At 40.7% G+C, this 21,455-nt stretch overlaps 2 protein-coding genes across 4 annotated transcripts in view; both read left to right on the top strand.

Annotated features, from left to right (window-relative positions):
- kif1b (kinesin family member 1B) overlaps positions 1–9,520 on the top strand; it is a 62,700-nt gene extending 53,180 nt beyond the window's left edge. For all 3 annotated transcript variants that reach the window (XM_028582949.1, XM_028582945.1, XM_028582946.1), the window contains 15 exons: positions 47–155; positions 904–970; positions 1,176–1,260; positions 1,661–1,766; positions 3,162–3,276; positions 3,379–3,512; positions 3,627–3,688; positions 3,785–3,930; positions 4,116–4,376; positions 4,512–4,583; positions 4,848–4,969; positions 5,066–5,218; positions 5,426–5,618; positions 5,894–6,012; positions 6,119–9,520. In XM_028582949.1, coding sequence (XP_028438750.1) covers positions 47–155; positions 904–970; positions 1,176–1,260; positions 1,661–1,766; positions 3,162–3,276; positions 3,379–3,512; positions 3,627–3,688; positions 3,785–3,930; positions 4,116–4,376; positions 4,512–4,583; positions 4,848–4,969; positions 5,066–5,218; positions 5,426–5,618; positions 5,894–6,012; positions 6,119–6,161 — 1,787 coding nt within the window. In that variant the 3' untranslated portion in view covers positions 6,162–9,520. The remainder of the gene's footprint in view (positions 1–46; positions 156–903; positions 971–1,175; positions 1,261–1,660; positions 1,767–3,161; positions 3,277–3,378; positions 3,513–3,626; positions 3,689–3,784; positions 3,931–4,115; positions 4,377–4,511; positions 4,584–4,847; positions 4,970–5,065; positions 5,219–5,425; positions 5,619–5,893; positions 6,013–6,118) is intronic.
- Positions 9,521–10,778: 1,258 nt separating this feature from the next.
- pgd (phosphogluconate dehydrogenase) lies at positions 10,779–16,949 on the top strand. The gene is made up of 13 exons (XM_028582950.1): positions 10,779–10,900; positions 11,293–11,368; positions 11,485–11,664; positions 11,764–11,829; positions 11,918–12,036; positions 12,252–12,321; positions 12,415–12,549; positions 12,670–12,859; positions 14,071–14,201; positions 14,424–14,557; positions 15,165–15,264; positions 15,645–15,767; positions 16,685–16,949. The coding sequence occupies exons 1-13, from the start codon at positions 10,893–10,895 to the stop codon at positions 16,802–16,804; spliced, it is 1,452 nt and encodes a 483-aa protein (XP_028438751.1). The 5' UTR covers positions 10,779–10,892; the 3' UTR covers positions 16,805–16,949.
- Positions 16,950–21,455: the final 4,506 nt, after the last annotated feature.

The following is a 21,455-nucleotide window of genomic DNA, read 5'->3' on the forward strand; positions in this document are numbered from 1 at the left end:
TGTGTGTGTGTGTGTGTGTGTGTGTGTGTGTGTGTGTGTGTGTCAGTTCCAGCCACCAAGTTGAACACTATCACCAAGTCTAACCTGGGTCATTGCGTCAGCAAATACGACCTGCTGGTCTGGTTTGAGATCAGTGAGCTGGAGCCCACCGGAGAGTGAGTGTCTACACATAATCTCATATTCACATACAGAAGCAAATAGAAGGTTATCGAAGACACGTGGTGTGAGATCTCAGATTCATTTTTCTTACTAATACTAAAAAACAATACTTTCAACTTGAAACAGTTATGGTGTGTTTCCCAAACAATACATTATAATACTAGGTAAGGGATGTACTGTAAATAGATCCAAACATTAAAGATGTACACAGACTCTATATTTTGTTAAATAACACCTGTAAAATATGCCCCTAGATGTCAGAACCTTTCAGTACCTTCTCGATATGAGCCATGGCCACAAACGCAATAAAAACTTGAAATGACAGGTTCATAAAAGTGAAAGTTTTGTAAGAGTCAGTATAGGTATCTCAGAGCTCTACTAGGGCATAATCCAGCAGCACGTGAACAATAAGTCAGTGTAAACTACATGAAAAAAGATTTAAAAGGTCCGGCTTTGAACCATTATAGTCATCAATAGAGTGCCTTGGTAGCCAAGTGGTTACAGCATGCAATAAAACCGCAACGTCCTGGGTTTGATTCTGGCCTTGGGACCTTTTTTTGCATACCCCTCATACGCAACAGAAATGTCTTTTAATAAAAAAAGGAAAGAATAGTTCTTGCTTATGTGGGCCACGTTTCAAATGGTGGATATCTTAATTTTGAATGCATCAAATACTCCTAAGGAATACCATGAGATATATTCTTTGAAGTGTCCCGGCTGAGTATGACCTCCCTTCTTCCACAGGTACATCCCAGCTGTAGTCGATCACAGCGGAGGTCTGCCCTGCAATGGCACCTACCTACTGCACCAGGTACTGCAGATCTACACAATTCCTTCTAATCACACACTAATCACTCATTTTAATTTCAGTTGCATTGCACACACTTTACACGTACAAAATCATGTAAACCAGTAAATAATAATTCTTCTTTACAAGAAAACATTCAGAAAAATAATTTAGTTCTACAGGTAGCTGTGTCCACTCTGATGCTATGCTCTGTCATGTCTTGCTGCAGGGGATCCAGCGAAGGATCACGGTGACTCTCATCCATGAGAAGGGAAGCGAGCTCCACTGGAAGGACGTTCGCGAGCTGGTCGTGGGTGAGCGCTCTTTTTCAGGGATTTCTAGTTCTACCTTTCTTCCGCAAACAGGCACCAGATTCACAAAACACTGCTGTTTCACAGTAGAAGAGTGTTGCTACATTATTGTTTGTTTTCTCAGTAATAATTCCAGTCTGGAGAGTTGTGTCTGTTTTTGCCTCTCTCTTACAGTAGTTTATACTGTAGCTGTAGCTGATGGACGAAATAATTACATTTCACATTTTACACTTTGAGCTGCTGACATTTTTGTCCAGAGAGGCTTATGAGTAAGCAGGCGTGTGTCTTGCTGCCGGACACTGTGACAAACTGGCTGTTAAACTACTGTGGCTGAGTTCCTATATTAGGCGTTTATAATCCATGACAAGATGTTGATGTGTTGTGCCGCTCTGTGTCCCACCAGGCCGCATCAGGAGCAAAGCTGAAGTGGACGATAGCGCTGCTGATGCTGTCCTGTCCCTCAACATCATTTCTGCGAAGAACATCAAGTCATCCCACAACTCCAACAGGTAGCTGAAATGCCCACCAACTGTCATTAATATCAATTTATTGGTGCTGAGTTTGTTGCTGCTTGTTTTCTGTATGATTATTACTCCTAAGTCTAACTGAGAGATATTTATTTTTAATACAGCAAATATCAACTCAGTTATTTGGTCAGTTTTCCATTATTGCCACATGTTGTTGATTTTGTTTTCTTCAAAATAGTTTCAGGAAACATCTGTGTATTTGTCCTTGTCTTTATATTTGCTAAAGGCTCAGTGGGATCATTGCATGACCATTTCCATTTTCACTGCTGTTGATTTTCCTGTTAATTTGCTCCATTGTCTCTTTTGCCTGACTCTCTGTGCTTCTCTCTTTTTGTCTGTGCACTCTCTTTTTCCTCCTGCTGCGGCTGGACTCTTGATTGTGCTCAGGCTTTCTATTGATAAGGATATTGATAGGTACAAGTGACCAGAGAACATAAGGCTCCTTCTGTGAAAGACCTTTATGATTCTCTAAAGCCCTTTAGATTCATAGAAATAAGTTCTTCACACTGTGTTTTTTTTGTTGGCATGTTGCATTAGGTCTGCCTTTTATTTCCATCAATATTTAGCATCTGAAAAATAGAATCTCATTCAAACTTCTTTATGGACAAGTAAAGGCAATCTTACATGCAAATGCAAAACCCTTTTTTTGTATTAGTTTGTGTCATGGTATGTTGATCTTCTGTGGCATCCAGATTCCAATTGAATGTTTCCTTTCAGCTGTTATTCACTGTGTGAGTTATAGCTCAATAACAACCAAGGCCATTGAGGCACCAACAGGGCAGCCCTGACTTTCAAGTCTGTGGGTAAGAGTGCCCCCTGCTGCCAAATACAGGAACAGTGCAAGATCCTGACAAACCGTAAACAGCCTTGAAATAGCAGTAAATTAATGTATTCCTTTTAGTTTATATATCTGTAAAGTGGTCTGATGGCCTTTACATTGATACTGAGAGGTTTATTATTTGTATCATAGCTTTAACATGACATGCAGAACACATAAACCCTATATTGTGCCACCATTTGGGTTTGTGCCAACTGCCAAATAAACTCACCTCATTTCTGACACTTCTCACGTTGTGACTATTGTCAAGCTCTCACCTCGGTGTGCTTCCTCACATCTTGTCATGACTAAGGATAAGTGCGAGGGCCACTTCAGTCACTGCACAGTGTTCCCTGTCATAAAACGATATCTGACTCTCTGTGTGGTTACTTACAAAATTAGACTGGTTTGTTTTCTTGTAGTTTAATCACTGCTGCTGTTTTCACACAGATCCTACACACCTTGTTGTTAACAAAGCACAGAATGGGACTTGATAACAGTATGTTAATTCCTCTGTAATTCTATTGATCAGTGAAGATTGTTTTGGTTTTCCTCTTCAGGACTTTCTACCGTTTCGAGGCAGTGTGGGACAGCTCCCTGCACAACTCCCTTCTGCTAAACCGAGTCACTCCATATGGAGACAAGATCTGCATGACCCTGTCTGCATATCTGGAGGTCAGTCGTTGCCCTTTTGTGTTGTACCTTTTTTTTGCGTTGAGCTCAATGTCTTACCCCTCTGGATGTATCTAACATACTCACTGTGTGTCCTCTTCACAGCTGGACCATTGCATTCAGCCTGCTATTATTACCAAAGACATCTGCATGGTCTTCTACTCCAGAGATGCAAAGATCTCCCCTCCCCGTTCCCTCAGGAACCTCTTTGGGAGTGGATACTCCAAAACCCCCGACTGGTAAGACTTTAGCCTGCCATATTGTGCCCATTTCTATCACCCAAATTAAAGACAGTTGGATCATGTTATATCCATACCGTACTCTTGAATATAATCTCCTCTGCTTCATTACAGCAATCGAGTCACTGGCATCTACGAGCTGAGCTTGTGCAAGATGTCTGACACTGGAAGCCCAGGTGAGCATCCAACATCAAGAATTGTTTTTAGGACAAGCTGCCAGTTTACCATTCCTCTGAGAGCTTCGTCCTAATGTGTGCTTTGGTCCTGAGCAGGGATGCAGCGCAGGAGGAGGAAGATCCTGGACACTTCGGTGGCTTATGTGCGTGGAGAAGAGAACCTGGCCGGCTGGAGACCCAGAGGAGACAGTCTCATCCTGGAGCACCAATGGGAGCTTGAGAAAATGGAGCAGCTGCACGAGGTGGGTCCCTAAAGATCACATTCACCTTCACCAATCTTAAAGTAAAAAAAAAAAAAGTCTTTTGACCTGCCAGTGTCCCTGTCTAATATCCCCCTAAAAGAAAAACACCCTCTTCCCTCTTACAAAGTTTCTTCTTACGACGGAAACTTAACTTGTACCTAACCCCGCCCCTGTCATTCGTCCAGGTGGAGAAGACCCGTCACCTGCTCCTGCTGAGGGAGAAGCTGGGAGACGATGCTCCAGTGGGAACGGCTCCTACCACCAAGTCCCTGAGCGAATTCCTGTCCCCCAGCATGAGCACCGGCAGCCTGTCCACCTCGACCTCCATCTCCTCGCAGATCTCCAGCACCACCTTTGAAAGCGCCATCACGCCCAGCGAGAGCAGCGGCTACGACTCCACCGACATTGAGAGCCTGGTGGATCGTGAGAAGGAGCTGGCTACTAGGGTAAGAGCAGCTTCAGTATTACGGGATACTGACAGTGAGGATTTACTCATTGCTGCACAGTTTATCAACTGGCAGCAGCTACCTCTCCTCCCCTGCTGTGAACAGATCAGACTCATCTTTGTTCTTGTTCTGTAGTGCCTGCGCCTCCTGACACATACCTTCAACAGTGAATATAACCAAGTGGTTAACAGTATCAGTGACTGCAAGGTGAGTAATGATAGAAGGAAACTTAAACTTACTTAGTTTAAAAGTAGTTTATATTTATCTCGGTGCTCATATTATGTAGATGTAGCCAATAGGCAAGTGACCCTCAAATGAGCATCCATGACGTTTTGTCACCTAATAGTTACTTTAGTATCAGCAGGTCACTCTCCAAATAATTATCTGTATTTTTTTTCCTTATGCAGTGTTTGCCTTGGAAACATAAAACCGTGTCTTTAACAAATATTTCATGCTCTTGTTTCCCCTCAGCTGTCTGACGTCTCCCCAATGGGACGTGACCCATCAGTGACCAGCTTCAGCAGCGCCACCCTCACCCCCTCCTCCACTTGCCCTTCTCTGTCTGACTCCCGCTGTGGTTCAATAGACCAGAAGTAAAACTTTTACTTTCATACTCAACACAAAATTAATTTTTTGTAGATGGTCTTCGTTGGCACCGTGATGCTAACTTGGTGTACTTTGTTCCTAAGGACCCCAGAGAACAGCTCCCGTGCCTCCAGTCCCTCTTGTTCAGACTATGAAAACTTCCCGATGGTTCCCTCTCTGGAGACCTCCTACCTAGCACGGGCCGGAAAGAACGAGTTCCTCAACTTGGTGCCTGACATTGAAGAAATGAGGCCAGGGTGAGTGCTGACATCTTAGCTCTTTTGCTATTATGTTGAAGTCCAAACAAAATGACTGTACATAATCCTGTTTTCCATCCAAGCAGAAAATATGTGAATTGATTTCCTGAACCTGGGTGTTTTTCAACTGGAAGCAAAAATAATTTTCTTTCGCAGAAAAACAAGCATTCCTTTTTTTATCGCTCTTTTTTTTTTTTTTTTTTTTAGATCTGTAGTTTCCAAGAAAGGTTTCCTAAGCTTCATGGAGCCACGCTCCAACTCGTGGGTGAAGCACTTTGTGGTTGTGCGCCGGCCCTACGTCTTCATCTACAACAGCGACAAGGACCCGGTGGAGCGAGGTGTCCTCAACCTCTCCACAGCACAGGTGGAATACAGTGAAGACCAGCAGGCCATGCTCAAGGTAGAGTTTCAAGTGATTCAAGTTAAGTTCAAGTGTATTCCTGCTTCTCAACATCTAATTTGTCACTGCCAACAGAACTGAACGCTCACAAAGTAAATACTTGTGCATTCCTTGATAGTAGAAAACACTGCATCAGGTTTATCACAAAAATGTGAAAAAAAAAAAAAAAATACCAACATTTCAAAACTATTCTCCTTTATCAACCTAAAAGCTATATAGATAGAAAACCTACAAGACACCTGCAGCATGACAAATATTTGATATTTTCTATTCAGACTCCCCACACGTTTGCTGTGTGCACAAAACATCGAGGAATCCTCCTGCAGGCCAACAACGAGAAAGACATGAACGACTGGCTGTACGCTTTTAACCCCCTGCTAGCAGGAACGATAAGGTACGCACACACACTTCTCTTACACTACCCTTAACAGGAAGCAACTCGATAATCTTCAGAAACTGTATTCTTGGTCTCGTCACAAAAGAAAATCCTGTTCCCACAGATCGAAGCTGGCGAGGAGGCGCAGTGGCCTAATGAAGAACTGAGTGGGTTGGACCGGCACACAGGAAACCGTGGCTTCCATTGTTTCTGGAAAGCCTTTTGAACATACCAAGTGTTAACACTTATTAATCATTGTGATTCTTGACAGTTTTCTCTTGTAAGTAGACTTGTGGCTTAAGTCTCCTTTCATGCGACTAAAAGTTTCAGTTCCAGAGAAATTTGCCTCCCCCTCTCCCTCCGACAACCCTCCGCCAACTTAGCTTTTCTCCTCTCGATTTCCCGTGCCCTCTCCTACTCAGCTTTTTGTGTTTTTGTTTTTATGACAATGGCTGAGTCTAATTTTGTTCCGCTTTGTTGTCATTCCCTAAATCCCTAACTAGTAGCATGTTGTAATAGTCTACTTGTGTGTGCACGATTCTTCAGAAACTGTTCTTTCTGGCCACTAATTTTTTGTTTGCCAATCATCTGTAAAGAAATTGTCTCTATCAGTGTTATTTGTCTCCCGAAAGGAGTTCAATTTTATTTTTGGGTTGTTTCATTTTTTTATTAATATGCCCTCATGATAACTGCAGCAGTCCTCAGGAGAACTCCAGGTTTGCTTACTCAAAAGACATTTAAACAAATCCGATAATCTACAGTTGAAACCATGAAGGGAAAATATACAATTTTCTCCAATTGATGTATTACTTTCTATTCTGCTACAGAAAGCAAGGCTACTTCAAGATCTATTGCTGCTAATGAATTCCTAGGTGAGATTTGCATCAGGCCAGCGCTTCTAGCTTCCCCTCTGCTGTCTCCTAAATGGCCTTTAGCAACAAAATGTTAAGTCTAAAAAAATGTGTCCCAACTCAGCAAGACCTGAGTTCAGCGCAGGATTCCCATGTGATATTTAGATCCCACTCTTCAGTCTGTGCACATTCACCAACGCCAACCCCGATAGTGCCGTCAGTCAAGCGATTACTTGCAATCATGCATTTGTGTCAACGTCAAAAATACATGCCGACATGCAAAAAATAAATGCATGAGGATTATTTCATATCTCAGCAGTGACAACGTGACAATGGATTGTTCCTGCAGGAGTAGATATTTGTCCTTGTCCTTTTGCTATTTCATCTCAAGAAAAAAACAGGGTGGAGGAGGAAGAGGAGGAAGACGGACAGTACTCTTAAAAAGAGAATTTGATTTGTACATACAGTCTGTTTTGGGATCAGTGTGGTAGTTAACTTTCATTTAAGACATTCCTCTCAGCTCCTCTAGCAGTTTTTTTTGTCATACTAACTTGTTGAGACTTGGATCCCGAGAGTCTCAGCATTTGCTAGTATTTAGTTGAACCATCACGCACGTGTGATACCGAATACTAAAACAAAACCTGGTGAAATGGGAGGAAGAAGTAAGAAAGAAGATTGAATTTGCAATGCTCTAGCCTTGACGCCGGTAGACAAGTGATGAAGCTGCTAGCCCATAGCCTGCAGGACAGATAATGTATAGTTTATCCCATGACTCCCCTCACTGTATGCTAGTGTCAGGTAAAATGTCTAAAGTGAAGTACTTACTGTTCAGCAGCACCACAGGTTACCATGTGTTCATTTTCTATTTGTGTTCTTGAATTGAAACTCATCTAACTCTATTTGGGTTGACGTTTCTTTTTTTTTTAAATTATTAACATTGTTTTTTCTATTATGCTTTTAATCATTCCACAGTGAAGTTTTATACGAAATGTAACCAAGGGCATTTATTTTGTTGTAACCAGCTGTGTTGGTGTTTAACCTTATTTTGCACATTAACACATATCTATAGCAAGATGAGGGCAGATCACACCTGTTGAGTCCAAGATTTTTTTCTGAGCATCAGGAACACTGATAAGAGCACATACCAAGGTTACACTGGATAGCTGTTTGTTAGACAGAAAGAAGTGATATTAAAAGGACGACATATACTCAAAGGGTTTATTTCTGATATGTTTTTATAAAAACAAATATTTGCACTGTACATCGTTCTACAGCTGTTGCATTTGGCTCCTGATAAATTATGCCTCTGTCTCTTCAAATGGTAGAAGTGTGATAAGCACAGATGGGAATTAAACACTCTGGCCAACCAACCAGTAGAATGCCTACTGTATCTTATGGAAGAGAAATTAAGGTTGAAGGTGTTGAAACAGAGGCAGCCATCGCCTGTTACAAATATTAGTGGAATTATTGGTGACATATCTTCATCGTTTGCTGATGTAAAGACCGAAAACATTTGACTCAAGTCCAAATAAGTAAAAATGGCAGAGCGTCGCTGCCCTCGGGTCAGCCAACCTGATGGGCAGAGGAACAAAAACCTGCTGAATTGTTTCTGGGAAAATGTATAATAATAATGAAAAACCATATATGGACTGATGAAGTCTCTAAGTGAAAGGTACCTCACGTTAACCTCAGCGTACTGTGTGAGATATCAATATGTTGCAGCAAACATTTTCACTTTACAGACTAATTTGCAGAGGTGTATTATTTTGGATTGTGTATTTATTGTTTGCAATGTATATATTAGTTTGCAGCTCTTTGCACATAATAATAAAAGGTTCAACTAACTGATCAAATAAAGTCTGTGCGGTTTAGTTGTTCTACTCGGAGTGAACCAAAATGATGGTGTGGCAGCCTCTTCCAGTCTGAACTGCGAGAGCGTTGAATGTACTATGAAGATGTGTGTTTTTCCATCATTTAAAAAAGGTAAAAAAGAGAATTACTAAAATGTAACCCACTGCATCTTTTTCAGAGGAGGTGAGTTACATTAGTGCTTTCTCTTTATTAGAAAGTGGTTTGAGTGAAGTCTGCTTTTGATTTGAAGAATATTTACTCACTATTCATGCTAGCCAGCCACTTGAATTATAACAAAATAAGGTTGGTTTTTAACTCATTTTATTTTTTTCTAATATCAGGGAATATAATACAAAGTAGCTAGTGACATCTAAAATGACAGTATACTATTGTTGTGCTGGTGTCTTTCTTCACCTCAAAACTTTTTTTTTTTTTTTTTTTTTCCTTCCGTTGATGCCTTTCAAAACAAAACTAGCCATGATATTTTCCGTTGTCCCCTCTGGCTATAACTGTAATATCAGTTCAACTGCATTCCCTTTGAATTTGTTTCACCAAAAGAAAAAGACAAACCACGACATTAACGCTGTACATTATTTGTCAGACTGGTTTCATTTTCATACTTATTTTGTAAATATCTGTGTTGTATGGAGCTTGAATTAAAATGTAAATATGTTTACTGTATTTGTAATTATTATAATCCATTCGCTGTATAGCATAGATGTGTCATGCAGATATCCTAATTCTGTGTATGGTAATCTTGCACCATTGAACTGTTTAGTGAATGAGGCAACAATAAAAGTGCAAACTGTGCATTAGCAGAACAAGTGCTGCCTGTTTGTCTTCTTTGTGCGACTTCATATTACAACTTTCTGATACATGTGTGCTACGGAAGCATCTCTGCCAGGAAAAGGAAGAAATAGATGTTTTAAAAATACTTGTGGTTAGTCAAACATAATTATAACAGTAAACCAAAATTCTGAGATGGTTTAGAAAATTGTCTACTTCTAATTTGCTTAATTTTAATAATTTGTTTTGTGTAGTTTTTTTTTTTTAATTATGATCCCATAGTTTCTCATAACTAAGTGTTATGCAATTAATTCTCCACTGTGAAACCCCATGCTCAGTCTATAGTCTAGTGCACTTTCTAAAGAATTAAAATAAGTTTCATTGCATTTAAAAAAAATATATAATCATACAGTACTTTTAGTCTGGATTATTTGCTACAACACCACCTCCCTTTCCCCGTGCCTCTCATGCATGTTAAGACATACTGACATTAAACTGGTTTAGTGCAGTAATTTTCCTGTGATCTGGCACGGATTTCGAGTAATTAAAGGAAGAAATAAGGCGTGGTTTATTAGCTGTGTGAAATCCCATACTGCATGGAAAGAAGACTGGCACTCTATAAATCAAAGATTACTACTGGGGAAGAGAAGTTACTTGCCATTGTTTTTTTCTACATTTTATGACCCATTATACCTCTGAAGCCAGCCAGCCAGCCATACATTCAACAATGGATAGTGCACTTAATTATATATTATACACTTTGACTTAGTAAGCTAATACTAAATTGCACTGTATAATATAGATTAAGATTATTTTTAAACTGCTTCAATCGAAAAAGAAAGTATAAATTAACACAGTATGTGTTGTTTTTTGTTTTGTTTTTCAATTAACCCATACATGGGCAATATGTCATTCACAAAATTCAGTTAAATGTTTACTTTAGAACTGCCAATTTAGTGGTGTAAGAAGTAGCCTACCTAGATCCTTTACTAACTGAAAGTAGGCCTACCAATAGTTTTTATGATACATCTCGCGTACATCTCTCAACGTGCTCCACAAGTAATAAAAGCAAAAAGAAGGCCTTTTTACAGTATCAAAAGTAGGCTACTCATTCTTCAGAAATCGGGCTCCTCTCAGTGATTAAATGACATTAGATTGTCAATGCGTATGAATTGATTGGATACCTCGCCTCAGGATTCTGAACCAATGAGAATTTGGGAACCACATCGTTTCAGTTTGCTGGCCGTCATCTGATTGGATACTCTACGTGGGCGTACGTGAGCTCCTCCTCGCCGTCGTCACGTCGAGAAGAGAACGAGGAAGTAAAAAAAATAGGAAAGTGAAGTGGTGTGTGAGCCCGACTGTCATTCGAACACTGATACTCCACGGCTACTTTATCCGCTGAACACCATGGCTGAGTAAGTTCTCAAATTAGTTTTTACTTATTTAGAATGGTTGATAAATTCGGGAGGGTGTGGCTGATACGTGTCGTTAAGTCATTGTAGACTTTGTAGTCGTTTAATTTGTTCTGTAATGTTAGTCTTCTTTAGTGTCTAGTGGACACGGAGCTGTTAGCTTCTTAGCTAACCTGCTTTAGAAAAATATAACGTGACGTTTAGCGTGTAAATAACCGTGATAGCGGTTGCCATATTTAGTAAAAATAGATTAAACATATGGGTTTAAGATACATTATGAGAAGAAAATAAAAGTGCATGTATTCAAAATAGTTTATGAGTATGATGGTGGTGGACAATTTTTACAAGTCCTTGTTGATGCTCAGTCAGTAAATGTGATTATTTTCTGTTCACAGAGCAGACATTGCACTGATTGGTTTGGCTGTCATGGGCCAAAACCTCATCATGAACATGAACGACCATGGCTTCGTGGTAAGAGGATGACTTATGGGTTTTATTTACACAACTTCTGGCAGTCGAACCTGCTCCACTTTTTTTTTTTTTTTTTTTTTTTTTTCACTCAGTAATTAACCAAACCTCTCCGACAGGTCTGTGCTTACAACCGGACCGTGTCCAAGGTGCATGACTTCCTGAAGAATGAGGCGAAGGGCTCCAAGGTGATTGGCGCAGAGTCTCTGGAGGACATGGTGTCCAAGCTGAAGAAGCCCAGGAGGATCATCCTGCTGGTCAAGGCTGGACAGGCTGTGGATGACTTCATCGACAAACTGGTTGGTAGTTTGTGGTGAATTGTTTTACAGTAACTTGTGGAAAATTTAGTCCAACCTAAATACATCAGTTGGCTTTGCGCTGCATTTGTTCTTCTTCAGGTTCCTCTTCTTGAGGCTGGGGATATCATCATCGACGGTGGCAACTCTGAATACAGAGACACAACAGTAAGTCGTTGATTCACTGTTCAGCAGGAAATCTTTATTTCTGTTTTGAGGGGTGTTCTTAAAGTATTTATGCATTTCTGGCATACAGCGGCGGTGTAAGAGTCTGAAAGAGAAGGGCTTGCTGTTTGTCGGCAGTGGAGTCAGTGGTGGAGAGGAAGGGGCCCGTTATGGACCCTCACTCATGCCGGGAGGACATAAAGAGGCCTGGTGAGTTATCACAAACTTTTTAACAGGCTCTACACTTTCAGCTTCACGCTAGATGTTGGGCACATACATGGTAAAACAAACACAGTTACTATTGATAAAGTTGCACGTATGTGTGACTTTGGGCATGGTTAAAACAGTGAATATCTCTGAGAAGGTTAACTCATTCGTTTCAGTAAGTTAATCAATTTAAACACTTGGTGTTGCTTGTTTTGAAGGCCACACATTAAAGACATCTTCCAAAGCATCGCTGCCAAGGTTGGAACAGGAGAACCTTGTTGTGACTGGGTGAGTGGTGTTCGATTTTTGTTTAACTGATTGGTTGTGGCAGTTGTTGTTATTATGTCGTCTCACAATAATCTGACTGTCTTGCATGTGCAGGTTGGAGATGAAGGTGCAGGTCATTTTGTGAAAATGGTCCATAATGGCATTGAGTATGGCGACATGCAGCTGATTTGTGAAGCCTATCACCTGATGAAGGATGTTCTGGGTATGGACCACGATGAGATGGCACAGGTGATCTTTTATTGTCATCTTTATTAGTATTTTTGTGTTGTGCCAGGTCTGTGTAATCAAATGAAGAAAAAAAAAAATGTGGCTGTCTGCATTTCCTCACACTGTGGTTGAATCACTCAGGTTTTCGACAACTGGAACAAGACAGAGTTAGATTCCTTCCTGATCGAGATCACGGCAAACATCTTTAAATACAGGGACTCTGATGGTACACATCTGTTGCCCAAGATCCGTGACAGTGCTGGACAGAAAGGCACAGGGAAGTGGACGGCCATTTCAGCCCTGGAGTACGGCACACCTGTGACTCTGATCGGTAAGAGGAAGTAAATGAGGTTGTAGACAAGAAAGTATCTAATTTCCTTCTCTCTTCTTCCAATGCCTACTGCTTTCAGTAAACTGCATTTGTCATGATGACATGGCAAAAGCCATTACGTCACACATGATTTCAACACCGCTTCAGCTAATTAAAGGGCACTTGTTAGGTTTAGCTTTGCCAGTTACCTGACACACAGCCACTGTGGCCAGTGAGCTTCTTCTGGAGAACTTGATCGATATGTGGCTGCCACTAAGAAGATTGAAGGCTTTTCTAGTGGCCTGCGCATCTGAAGTGACATAAGGGGGATTTGTGATACTCTCCACAGCGTTGGTCTTTGCTCTGTTTCATAAACAGCCGTGGACAAGATGGAGGGCCGGGAGCAAGATAAATAATCCAGGGCAAACCGTGTCAACCCTCTAAACGGACACATTTTGTGCAAGTTAAAGGGCCATACACGATACGCCCTTTAGTAAAAGTTCAATCATGCAGATATTTTGTAGTAGAAACTTGCCTGTCACCAAACTATGGCAACCATTGTTCCGATTAGATTTTTTCTTCTTTTTTCTATGAGTTTCTTTAATCCCTCTCAGTGCTGTAGATCCTCTTGTGATCGAGAGATAGAGGTATTACAAAAGGCTTCATTGTGTGAGAGGTGATCGAGCCAGTCTGCGTGGAGCACGCTGGCACGGTGTGCATGGATGGGAAAACATTCCTCACCAGGATAGTTCACTCACTGGACGTTTTTTTCTCTCTGTCCGTCTGTCTCTCTGCCTGTGGGTTGCATCATCAGCTGTGCTGTTCTTTAGCAAGTCATTCCTACGCAACAGTAGTTTCCTCTTATCTTGATATTTGTGGTGTAATTGTCATTTTTTTAACGTGGCAACTGGCAATCCCTTTTCTTTTTTTTCTGATGTACTAGTGGTAAGCCCGGTTTTTATAACACTGTTATTACAACTGCTGAGTCATGCTGTCCTTGCATTGTTTTTGTGTTAGCATGGTGTTCCTGCAGCAGCATGGCATTGGCTAGCATGGAATACCTTTTTTGTTATGAGAAGTTTCATAAATCTAAATGACTGCTTATCGAGCTCTGCTTTTGTGTGACGCTCCAATAACGTGACGTGTGCAGAGAGCTAACCTTGTTGTCTCTCTTTATGTCCCCTCCACTCACTCACTCACTCCCCCCTTCTCTCTCTCCCTCTGTTTTTCAGGGGAGGCTGTCTTTGCCAGATGCCTGTCCTCTCTAAAGGATGAGAGAGTGGAGGCCAGCCGCAGCCTTTCAGGGCCACAGGGGGTCAAATTCAGCGGTGACAAGGCTGCCTTCCTGGAGGACATCAGAAAGGTAGAACACACACTGTCTTTATTAGGTACACAATGCTAAAACTAATGTAGTCTCATTCAAAAAATCCTACCTTCCTGAAAGTTATAATGTTTAGTTTTTTTCTAGAAGCTGTTTCCAAGATGATTCATGCTCCCAGTTGAAACTATTACTATTAAGTTTTTTTTGTTTGTTTTTACAGTGACCAATATTTTCAGATTAATTGATTCATTCTTCTCTCTCCAGGCCCTCTACGCCTCCAAGATCATTTCCTACGCGCAGGGCTTCATGCTTCTGCGGCAGGCAGCCAAAGAGTTCGGCTGGTCACTCAACTACGGCGGGATCGCTCTGATGTGGAGAGGAGGCTGCATCATCCGAAGGTACATTTAACCTCATGTCTGTCCTCATATCACTAGTTTGCCTCACTGCTGCCTTGTGCAACTTTATGTCAACAGGCTTCTTTCACAATGATGGTGAAAACTGTGGTTAGGCAGTGTGAAGAGAGAACTTCTTGAGAAAACGAGAAGACTAAAAGTTTTTATTTTCATTTGAATTGATATCATTCAATTTGTAAGATTTTAGAATAGGATTTTTAACTGGAGAATAATTCTTGGTAAAGAGGGCTTCCATGAGTCTTAAGTGTCATAAAGGAAGTTATAGACACTAGTTTGTCACTGGCCTATGTGTAATGATGGAGTGAGAGATCTAGATGAAAGAAAATCTGACTCTTCCTGTAAAATCAAATTGAGAGGCGAATGAGGAAATTATGGTTGTGACACTGGTTTGCTTTGTGTAATTTGAAAAGACGTTGCGTAAACCTAAATCAAATACAGCACTCAGTATGACTTGCAGTGTGTAGCCACCATTACTCCCAGTTATGGTACTAAATAAATGTCCCTTTACTATGAGTAGATAAGTAGTACTATGAGTCTTTCCTTTCTCTGTCCCTGCTGTTGGCTAACACAGCCCTTTCCTTTTCCCCACCAGCGTCTTCCTGGGTAAAATCAAAGAGGCGTTTGACAGAGACGCTGAGCTGCAGAACCTGCTGCTGGACCCATTCTTTAGTAATGCTGTGCAGGACTGTCAGGTATGAGGAAGGAGGAGGTGGCCAAAGACCAATCTGCAATACCCACATTGACAAAGACACACAAAACCAGTTATTTCCTCTTTTACATAGAAAAGAGTGAACTTTTCCTCTGCACTTCACAAATCACACTTTACTTCTTCTCCTCGAAAAACAAATGCTCATAGCAAGTCCGCTTGTATCAATTAAACATATTGTCACACAGACCCACAGTAATATTGGACTGAACATAATTTGGACCCGGCTCAAACTGGGTCTCAGTTAGGAACTGAGTGGCCTCTAAAGACCTTGTTATGGCTTCACATGAACACACGTTTATTAACACCGAATTACATTACCTCAATGAAAAACTGTTGTTAACCTGTTTTAATCTCTTTGTTCAGGAGTCATGGCGCAGAGCAGTCAGCACTGGAATCCAGCATGGCATCCCGATGCCTTGTTTCACCACAGCTCTGTCCTTCTATGATGGTTACAGACATGAAAAGCTGCCAGCCAATCTCCTTCAGGTAAAGGCTCTGACACACCAACCCGAGAAAATGTAGTCTGACTGACGGCCTCCCCGAGTTAGTCAAAAAAGTCCTTCAGAACACACCGAAGCGACACCGACTTGAGGGTGCGTTCTGCATGTGCGCAATACGTAAAACGTCTCCATAACAGCAGGCAGCGCTAATCTGTATTGTCGCCCAAAAAATGAAAACCGGCAGCTGATTGGACGAACCCATCACGTGGGTCTGGCTTCTCCCCGGCCATAATGCCGGCTCGTTCGGAATACAATCTCGTATTTTATGAAAATAGTTCACCGAAACGTGTTTCTGAAAACATTTTAAGCGAGAAATAGGCCATACAGTTGCTGAATCTGTCTTCATTTCAGATCGACAAAGGTCAGTTTAAAAGAGTTTTGTCAGATTTTGAGAGGCGTTCGTCACGTTCATCCCACTCGTCATTTCCGGTAATTGGTCATTGAGTCCGACTGGCCACTGGCCGATTCAACAAGTCAAATCGGCCCAAATGAACGCCGACGGCACGGAACACACCAAACGGACTCGGGTCACTGACCTCGCCAGACTGTCCAACGGCCGATACTCGGGTTGGTGTGTCAGCGCCTTAAGACAACAGTTGATACTGTAGAGCAGAGCCCACTGGGCAAATGGCTAGTGTGGAGGCATATCGGATTAAAAAGATAACATGTAGCTGTTTGTGTTGGGATCTGGGGGCTTTAAGACCCCAGCAGTTGTTTAGAACTACTTTACTCATTTGTATTTAGTCTTGTTTTTTTAACCTTTTGAAACTTCAGCATATAAAGCAAAATGTCATATTAATGGTTTCAAAGCAATTTGAAGGTTGACCGATTAAACAGTAGTTAAATGAATGATTAGTGTCTCTGTGTGGGTGTCAAACATCGTTTATGTTTTGTTCTGTTTAGGCTCAGAGGGACTACTTTGGAGCCCACACATATGAGCTGCTGTCCAACCCTGGTCAATTCGTCCACACCAACTGGACCGGCCACGGTGGAAATGTCTCCTCTTCGTCCTACAATGCTTAAGGATCATCTTCACATCACTCAAAAAACAAAAACAAGATTGAAGGACAAGGGGAAGTTATCTGTGAGAGAAGAATACATGTCACACATTCCATCTTTATAACCATGCCTGAATATTTAAGAGCCAGCCCCCCACCATCCCCCAACCACCACCCCCCCCACACACACACACACACACCCCACCCCCCAAAGAATCGCCTTAATCTGACATTGTACTCCTCAAAGATGCAGTTTGTTGTTGCAGTTTTATTTATCAAGAAGTGGAATCATAAATTATGTGTGTCGTACACTCTGTGTGTTTTGGTGCAGCTACTTTTTGGATACTATGGATATTAAGCAGGCTGTCAGGCTAATGTTCACCCGTCATTTTTGGCCCAGGGTTCACGGTGTTAACATTGGATTAAGGTGAACCACGGCACAGTACTGTATTAGGCTAAATAAAGATTGCAATCCCTTTATAATTAGCTTGTATGCTCCTTACTCTCTGGGTGCTGTAAACAGGATTAAGATGTTTGTGTGCAGCACTAAATTAGGCAACAAGTGACATAAGTTGTCTGATATATAAACAGGATATTCAGTTTAAAAGGCCTGTCTGGTGACAGACCCTTTGAGCCGCTGGCCTGTTCAAGGCGTGTCAACAAATGTCTGAAGTGTGGATATATACAGTTAATGTTAATATATGATATCATTCTACAAGCTAGAGAGTGCACACCTCCACCACGGCTGCAAAATCCTATACATTACTTTGGTTATTTCAGTGACAAATTCAACATTCAAAATGTTTTATTCTGTGTCTACACCCATATCTGCATCAACATTTAGTTTGGTGACAGACAATCATGGGACACTTTTGATAGATTTGTTTCATTCAAGTGAGTACAGTGGCTTATCAGAAAATTATGAAAATGCTCACAAATCAATAAATCCTGTCTCCAAAAAATTAGACTGCTTCTTTGGCCTATCGACAAACCATCCACTAATTTGTAATGTTTTTGGTATATCCAACTAACAAACAGGACTGTAAACATCACCTCAGTGGTAATGGGTTACAATTAATGAAATGTATACAGGACCATTTAATGTGATGTGCTTTCAGTGATTGTCCACCAGGTGGCCCTAAGACCCTGACATGTTTCTTTAAAAACAGTGACCGTGATATAAATATATATATATATATATATATATATATATATATATATATATATATATATATATACCAGTCAAGAGTTTGGACACATTGTCTCATTCACTTGAATGGGAAAGCGTGTCCAAACTTTTGACTGGTACTGTATATAATTCAAACTTGGCATTAATAAACTTTTTCAGGACACTGTATTTTAAAGATACTTTTGTAAAAATCTAAATAACTTTAGAGATCTCCATTGTAATGGGTTTAAACAATGTTTTCCATGCTTGTTCAATGAACTATAAACAACTTTTGATTTTGACCCCCCCCACACACACACACACTTTGTTCAGGGACACATTATTCCATTTCTGTTAGTCACATGTCTCTGGAAATTGTTCAGTTGATGTCTTAGTTGTTAAATCTTTTCATGTTCATACAAATATTTGCATATGTTTGCTTAAAATATAAAAGCAGTGGAAAGTGACAGGACATAATAGATGGCAAACAGTTTACAGTTGTGGTCATGTGAAACCAAGATGAAGTAACATGAGGACATCAAATAAATGCAAAGAACAACACATTGGCTCTGTTAGTATCCCTAGTTTGGTTCATTTGGTGCCAGAGATATTCTGGTTCAACTAGGCTGTAATATTGGATTTATTATATATTGTAGGATGCAAAAACCCACTAAAGCACTACGTTCTCAACAAAAACTTAACGGGATAAATGTCCCAAAGGCAATGTTTACAGCTTTTGGCTAAGATTAACTTAAGTTTTGCTGTGTCCTCTCTCTGTATATCCTAGTCTAAAACGGTCCCAATAAACAGTACACAGCAGCTCCAGTAAATGGAAATAGTCAAATTAAACTGTATGCTTCATATAGTGAGCAATTTCTGAGTGAGTTTTAGATCGGTGGTTTACAACACTTACAGTTGTGTTCAAAATAATAGCAGTCCAACATCACTAACCTCATAAATCAATTTTTTTGGTAGAAGTGATATTTCTACATGGCAAATAATTTACTAGTAAGTGTTGTAGAGTCATAGAAAACCAACAGACCCAACAATCATGACATGCATGCTGCTCATTCTGTGTAATTGAATCTGTAATTGAAAGGGGCATGTTCAAAATAATAGCAGTGTTGTGTTCACTTAGTGAGGTGATTGATTCTGTGAAGACACAGGCGTCAATTATGGCCCATATTTAAGGAAGGAAGGAAGCAAATGTTGTGCATGCTGGTTATAGTGCATTTCACACTGAAATACTCAGCGAAATGGGTCGTTCCAGTCATTGCTCTGAGGAACAGCGGACTTTGATTAAAAAGTTGATTGGAGAGGGGAAAACCTATAAAGAAGTGCAAAAAAATGCCTTGAATCCAAAGCCTGAATGACGTGGGAAAAACCGGTCAACTACCATTTGAATGGATTGAAGAATAGCCAAAATGGCAAAAGCTCAACCAATGATCAGCTCCAGGAAAATGAAAGAAGACTTAAAGTTACCTGTGAGTACTGTTACAATCAGAAGAAGGCTATGTGAAGCAAAGCTATCAGCTAGAAGCCCCCGCAAAGTCCCATTGCTGAAAAACAGACATGTACTGAACAGGTTGAAATTTGCCAAAGGACACATTGACTGGCCAAAGGAGAATTCTGTGGACTGATGAGAGCTAAATTGTTCTTTTTGAGTCAAAGGGCCGCAGAAAGTTTGTCCGACGACCCCCATGCACTGAATTCAAGCCACAGTACTGTGAAGACAGTAAAGCATGGTGGTGCAAAAATCATATTATGGGGATGTTTCTCATACTGTGGTGTTTGGCCTATTTATCGCATACCAGGGATCATGGATCAGTTTCAATACATCAAAATACTTGAAGAGGTCATGTTGCCTTATGCTGGAGATGCCTTTGAAATGGGTCTTTCAACAAGACAATGACCCAAAAACACACCAGTAAGCGAGCAAAGTCTTGGTTCCAGATGAACAAGATTGACGTTATGGAGTGGCCAGCCCAATCCCAATTGTGGACATTCCAGTGCAATGGTCCTGTGCTGGAATACCTGTTCACAGGAGCCAGAAGTTGGTAGACTCCATGCAACACAGATGTAAAGCAGTTCTCAGAAATAATGGTTATGCAACTAAATATTAGTGCAGTGATTCAAAGTAAAGCAAACCCCTTGAGACATTTTTCACTTTATACAGTAAATGTTTGAGTTTTTAAAGAAAAATGCAAATACTGCTATTTTTTTGAACAGCCTAATATTCCTTTTTCTTCACTTTCTGTAAAGGTATAACACAAACTTGATCAATTTTGGTCATGTTTTGATTTGGAATTGAATGTGCAGTGTTCCCAATGCATTGATATTATGGAATTAAAAGCTATTCTAAGGATTTTGAGCATTATTCATTTTTTTGAAATCACACTGCTATTATTTCTCTGATCTTAGCTTTTCATTCATTTGAAAAAGTGGATAGTTTTACCGGTTCATGCCTTTAACAGTTATTCTAGTCAAGAGGAGAAAATTAGTTTGGTTGAAATGCCAAAATGGTTAAAAGTCTTTGACACATTCAACCTTTACGTCCCTGGTTCACATGCGGCTAGGGACCTTTGTTGCATGTAATTCACCATCTTTCTGTCCCCTTATTTTCTCTCTACATTTGGCTTTCTAATAGACGCATAATAAGCCAGAAAGGAATAGAAGCATTTTAAGGGATTACTTGCCAAACAAGTTGGAAACCAATGTCTGCTTGATTGAAACACTTTGTTGTCAGAAGACAAAACAAACTAATACTTTTGGAAAATAAAATAGAATGATTAGGTTCGAGTAGAGCGTATTTTAAGAAACAGAGTCCTGTTAGTACTCTATACCAGCAGTGCTCTCTAGTCTAGTCTAAGTCTCGTCAGGGGATTCTCAGCTGTACTGTCAGCTGCTTCCACCCCCACAGCAGTGAGGGACATTGTACCTGACAGGAGTGTGTCACAGCTGCTATTACACCTGCTGTTAAACAGGTAACAAAGCCTCACCTCAGTGCACTTGTGCTGCGATAGCTTCTACCTTTTATCCAACCGTCCTCGGATGCCTCATTTGACTTCTCATGTCAGAACTTTGATCCTGAAGGGGAACACAGCAGAACAAACACTATAAACAAGGTCATTCATACTACATGTACTACACACATACACTTTAAAAACCAGAGACAGGCAGTGGGAGGCCCTCTACTACAGGATTCCTCCCATTGGTTGATGAAAACCAAACGTATGTGTTCCTGTGTCTCTTCTCTAATGCTTAATCAAACCAAAGGACGGAACATTCTCTACTTTTAAAAAGGCTTTATATTATTAATGAGACCTGATGCCAAAACGCAGGTTGTAGTAGAGGCCATTAGAGCACAGTGAAGGCAGCGCAGGTGGACGATGAGGCTGCTGATTCATCTGCAGACAAAGCAGGCAGCAAGGCGATACCAGACGGGACAACAGATGCGAATGGTATTCAGATTTTTTAACGTAGCTGCTTAAAAGATTGTTGGTTGCAT

Source organism: Perca flavescens, chromosome 7 (genome assembly GCF_004354835.1).
Source record: "Perca flavescens isolate YP-PL-M2 chromosome 7, PFLA_1.0, whole genome shotgun sequence".
Classification (NCBI taxonomy): Eukaryota; Metazoa; Chordata; class Actinopteri; order Perciformes; family Percidae; genus Perca; species Perca flavescens.

Coding starts and splice junctions, on each gene's coding strand:
- pgd (XM_028582950.1), top strand. Junction 12,322..12,414: donor GAGAACCTTGTTGTGACTGG/GTGAGTGGTGTT, acceptor TTGCATGTGCAG/GTTGGAGATGAAGGTGCAGG. Junction 14,202..14,423: donor TCCTGGAGGACATCAGAAAG/GTAGAACACACA, acceptor TTCTCTCTCCAG/GCCCTCTACGCCTCCAAGAT.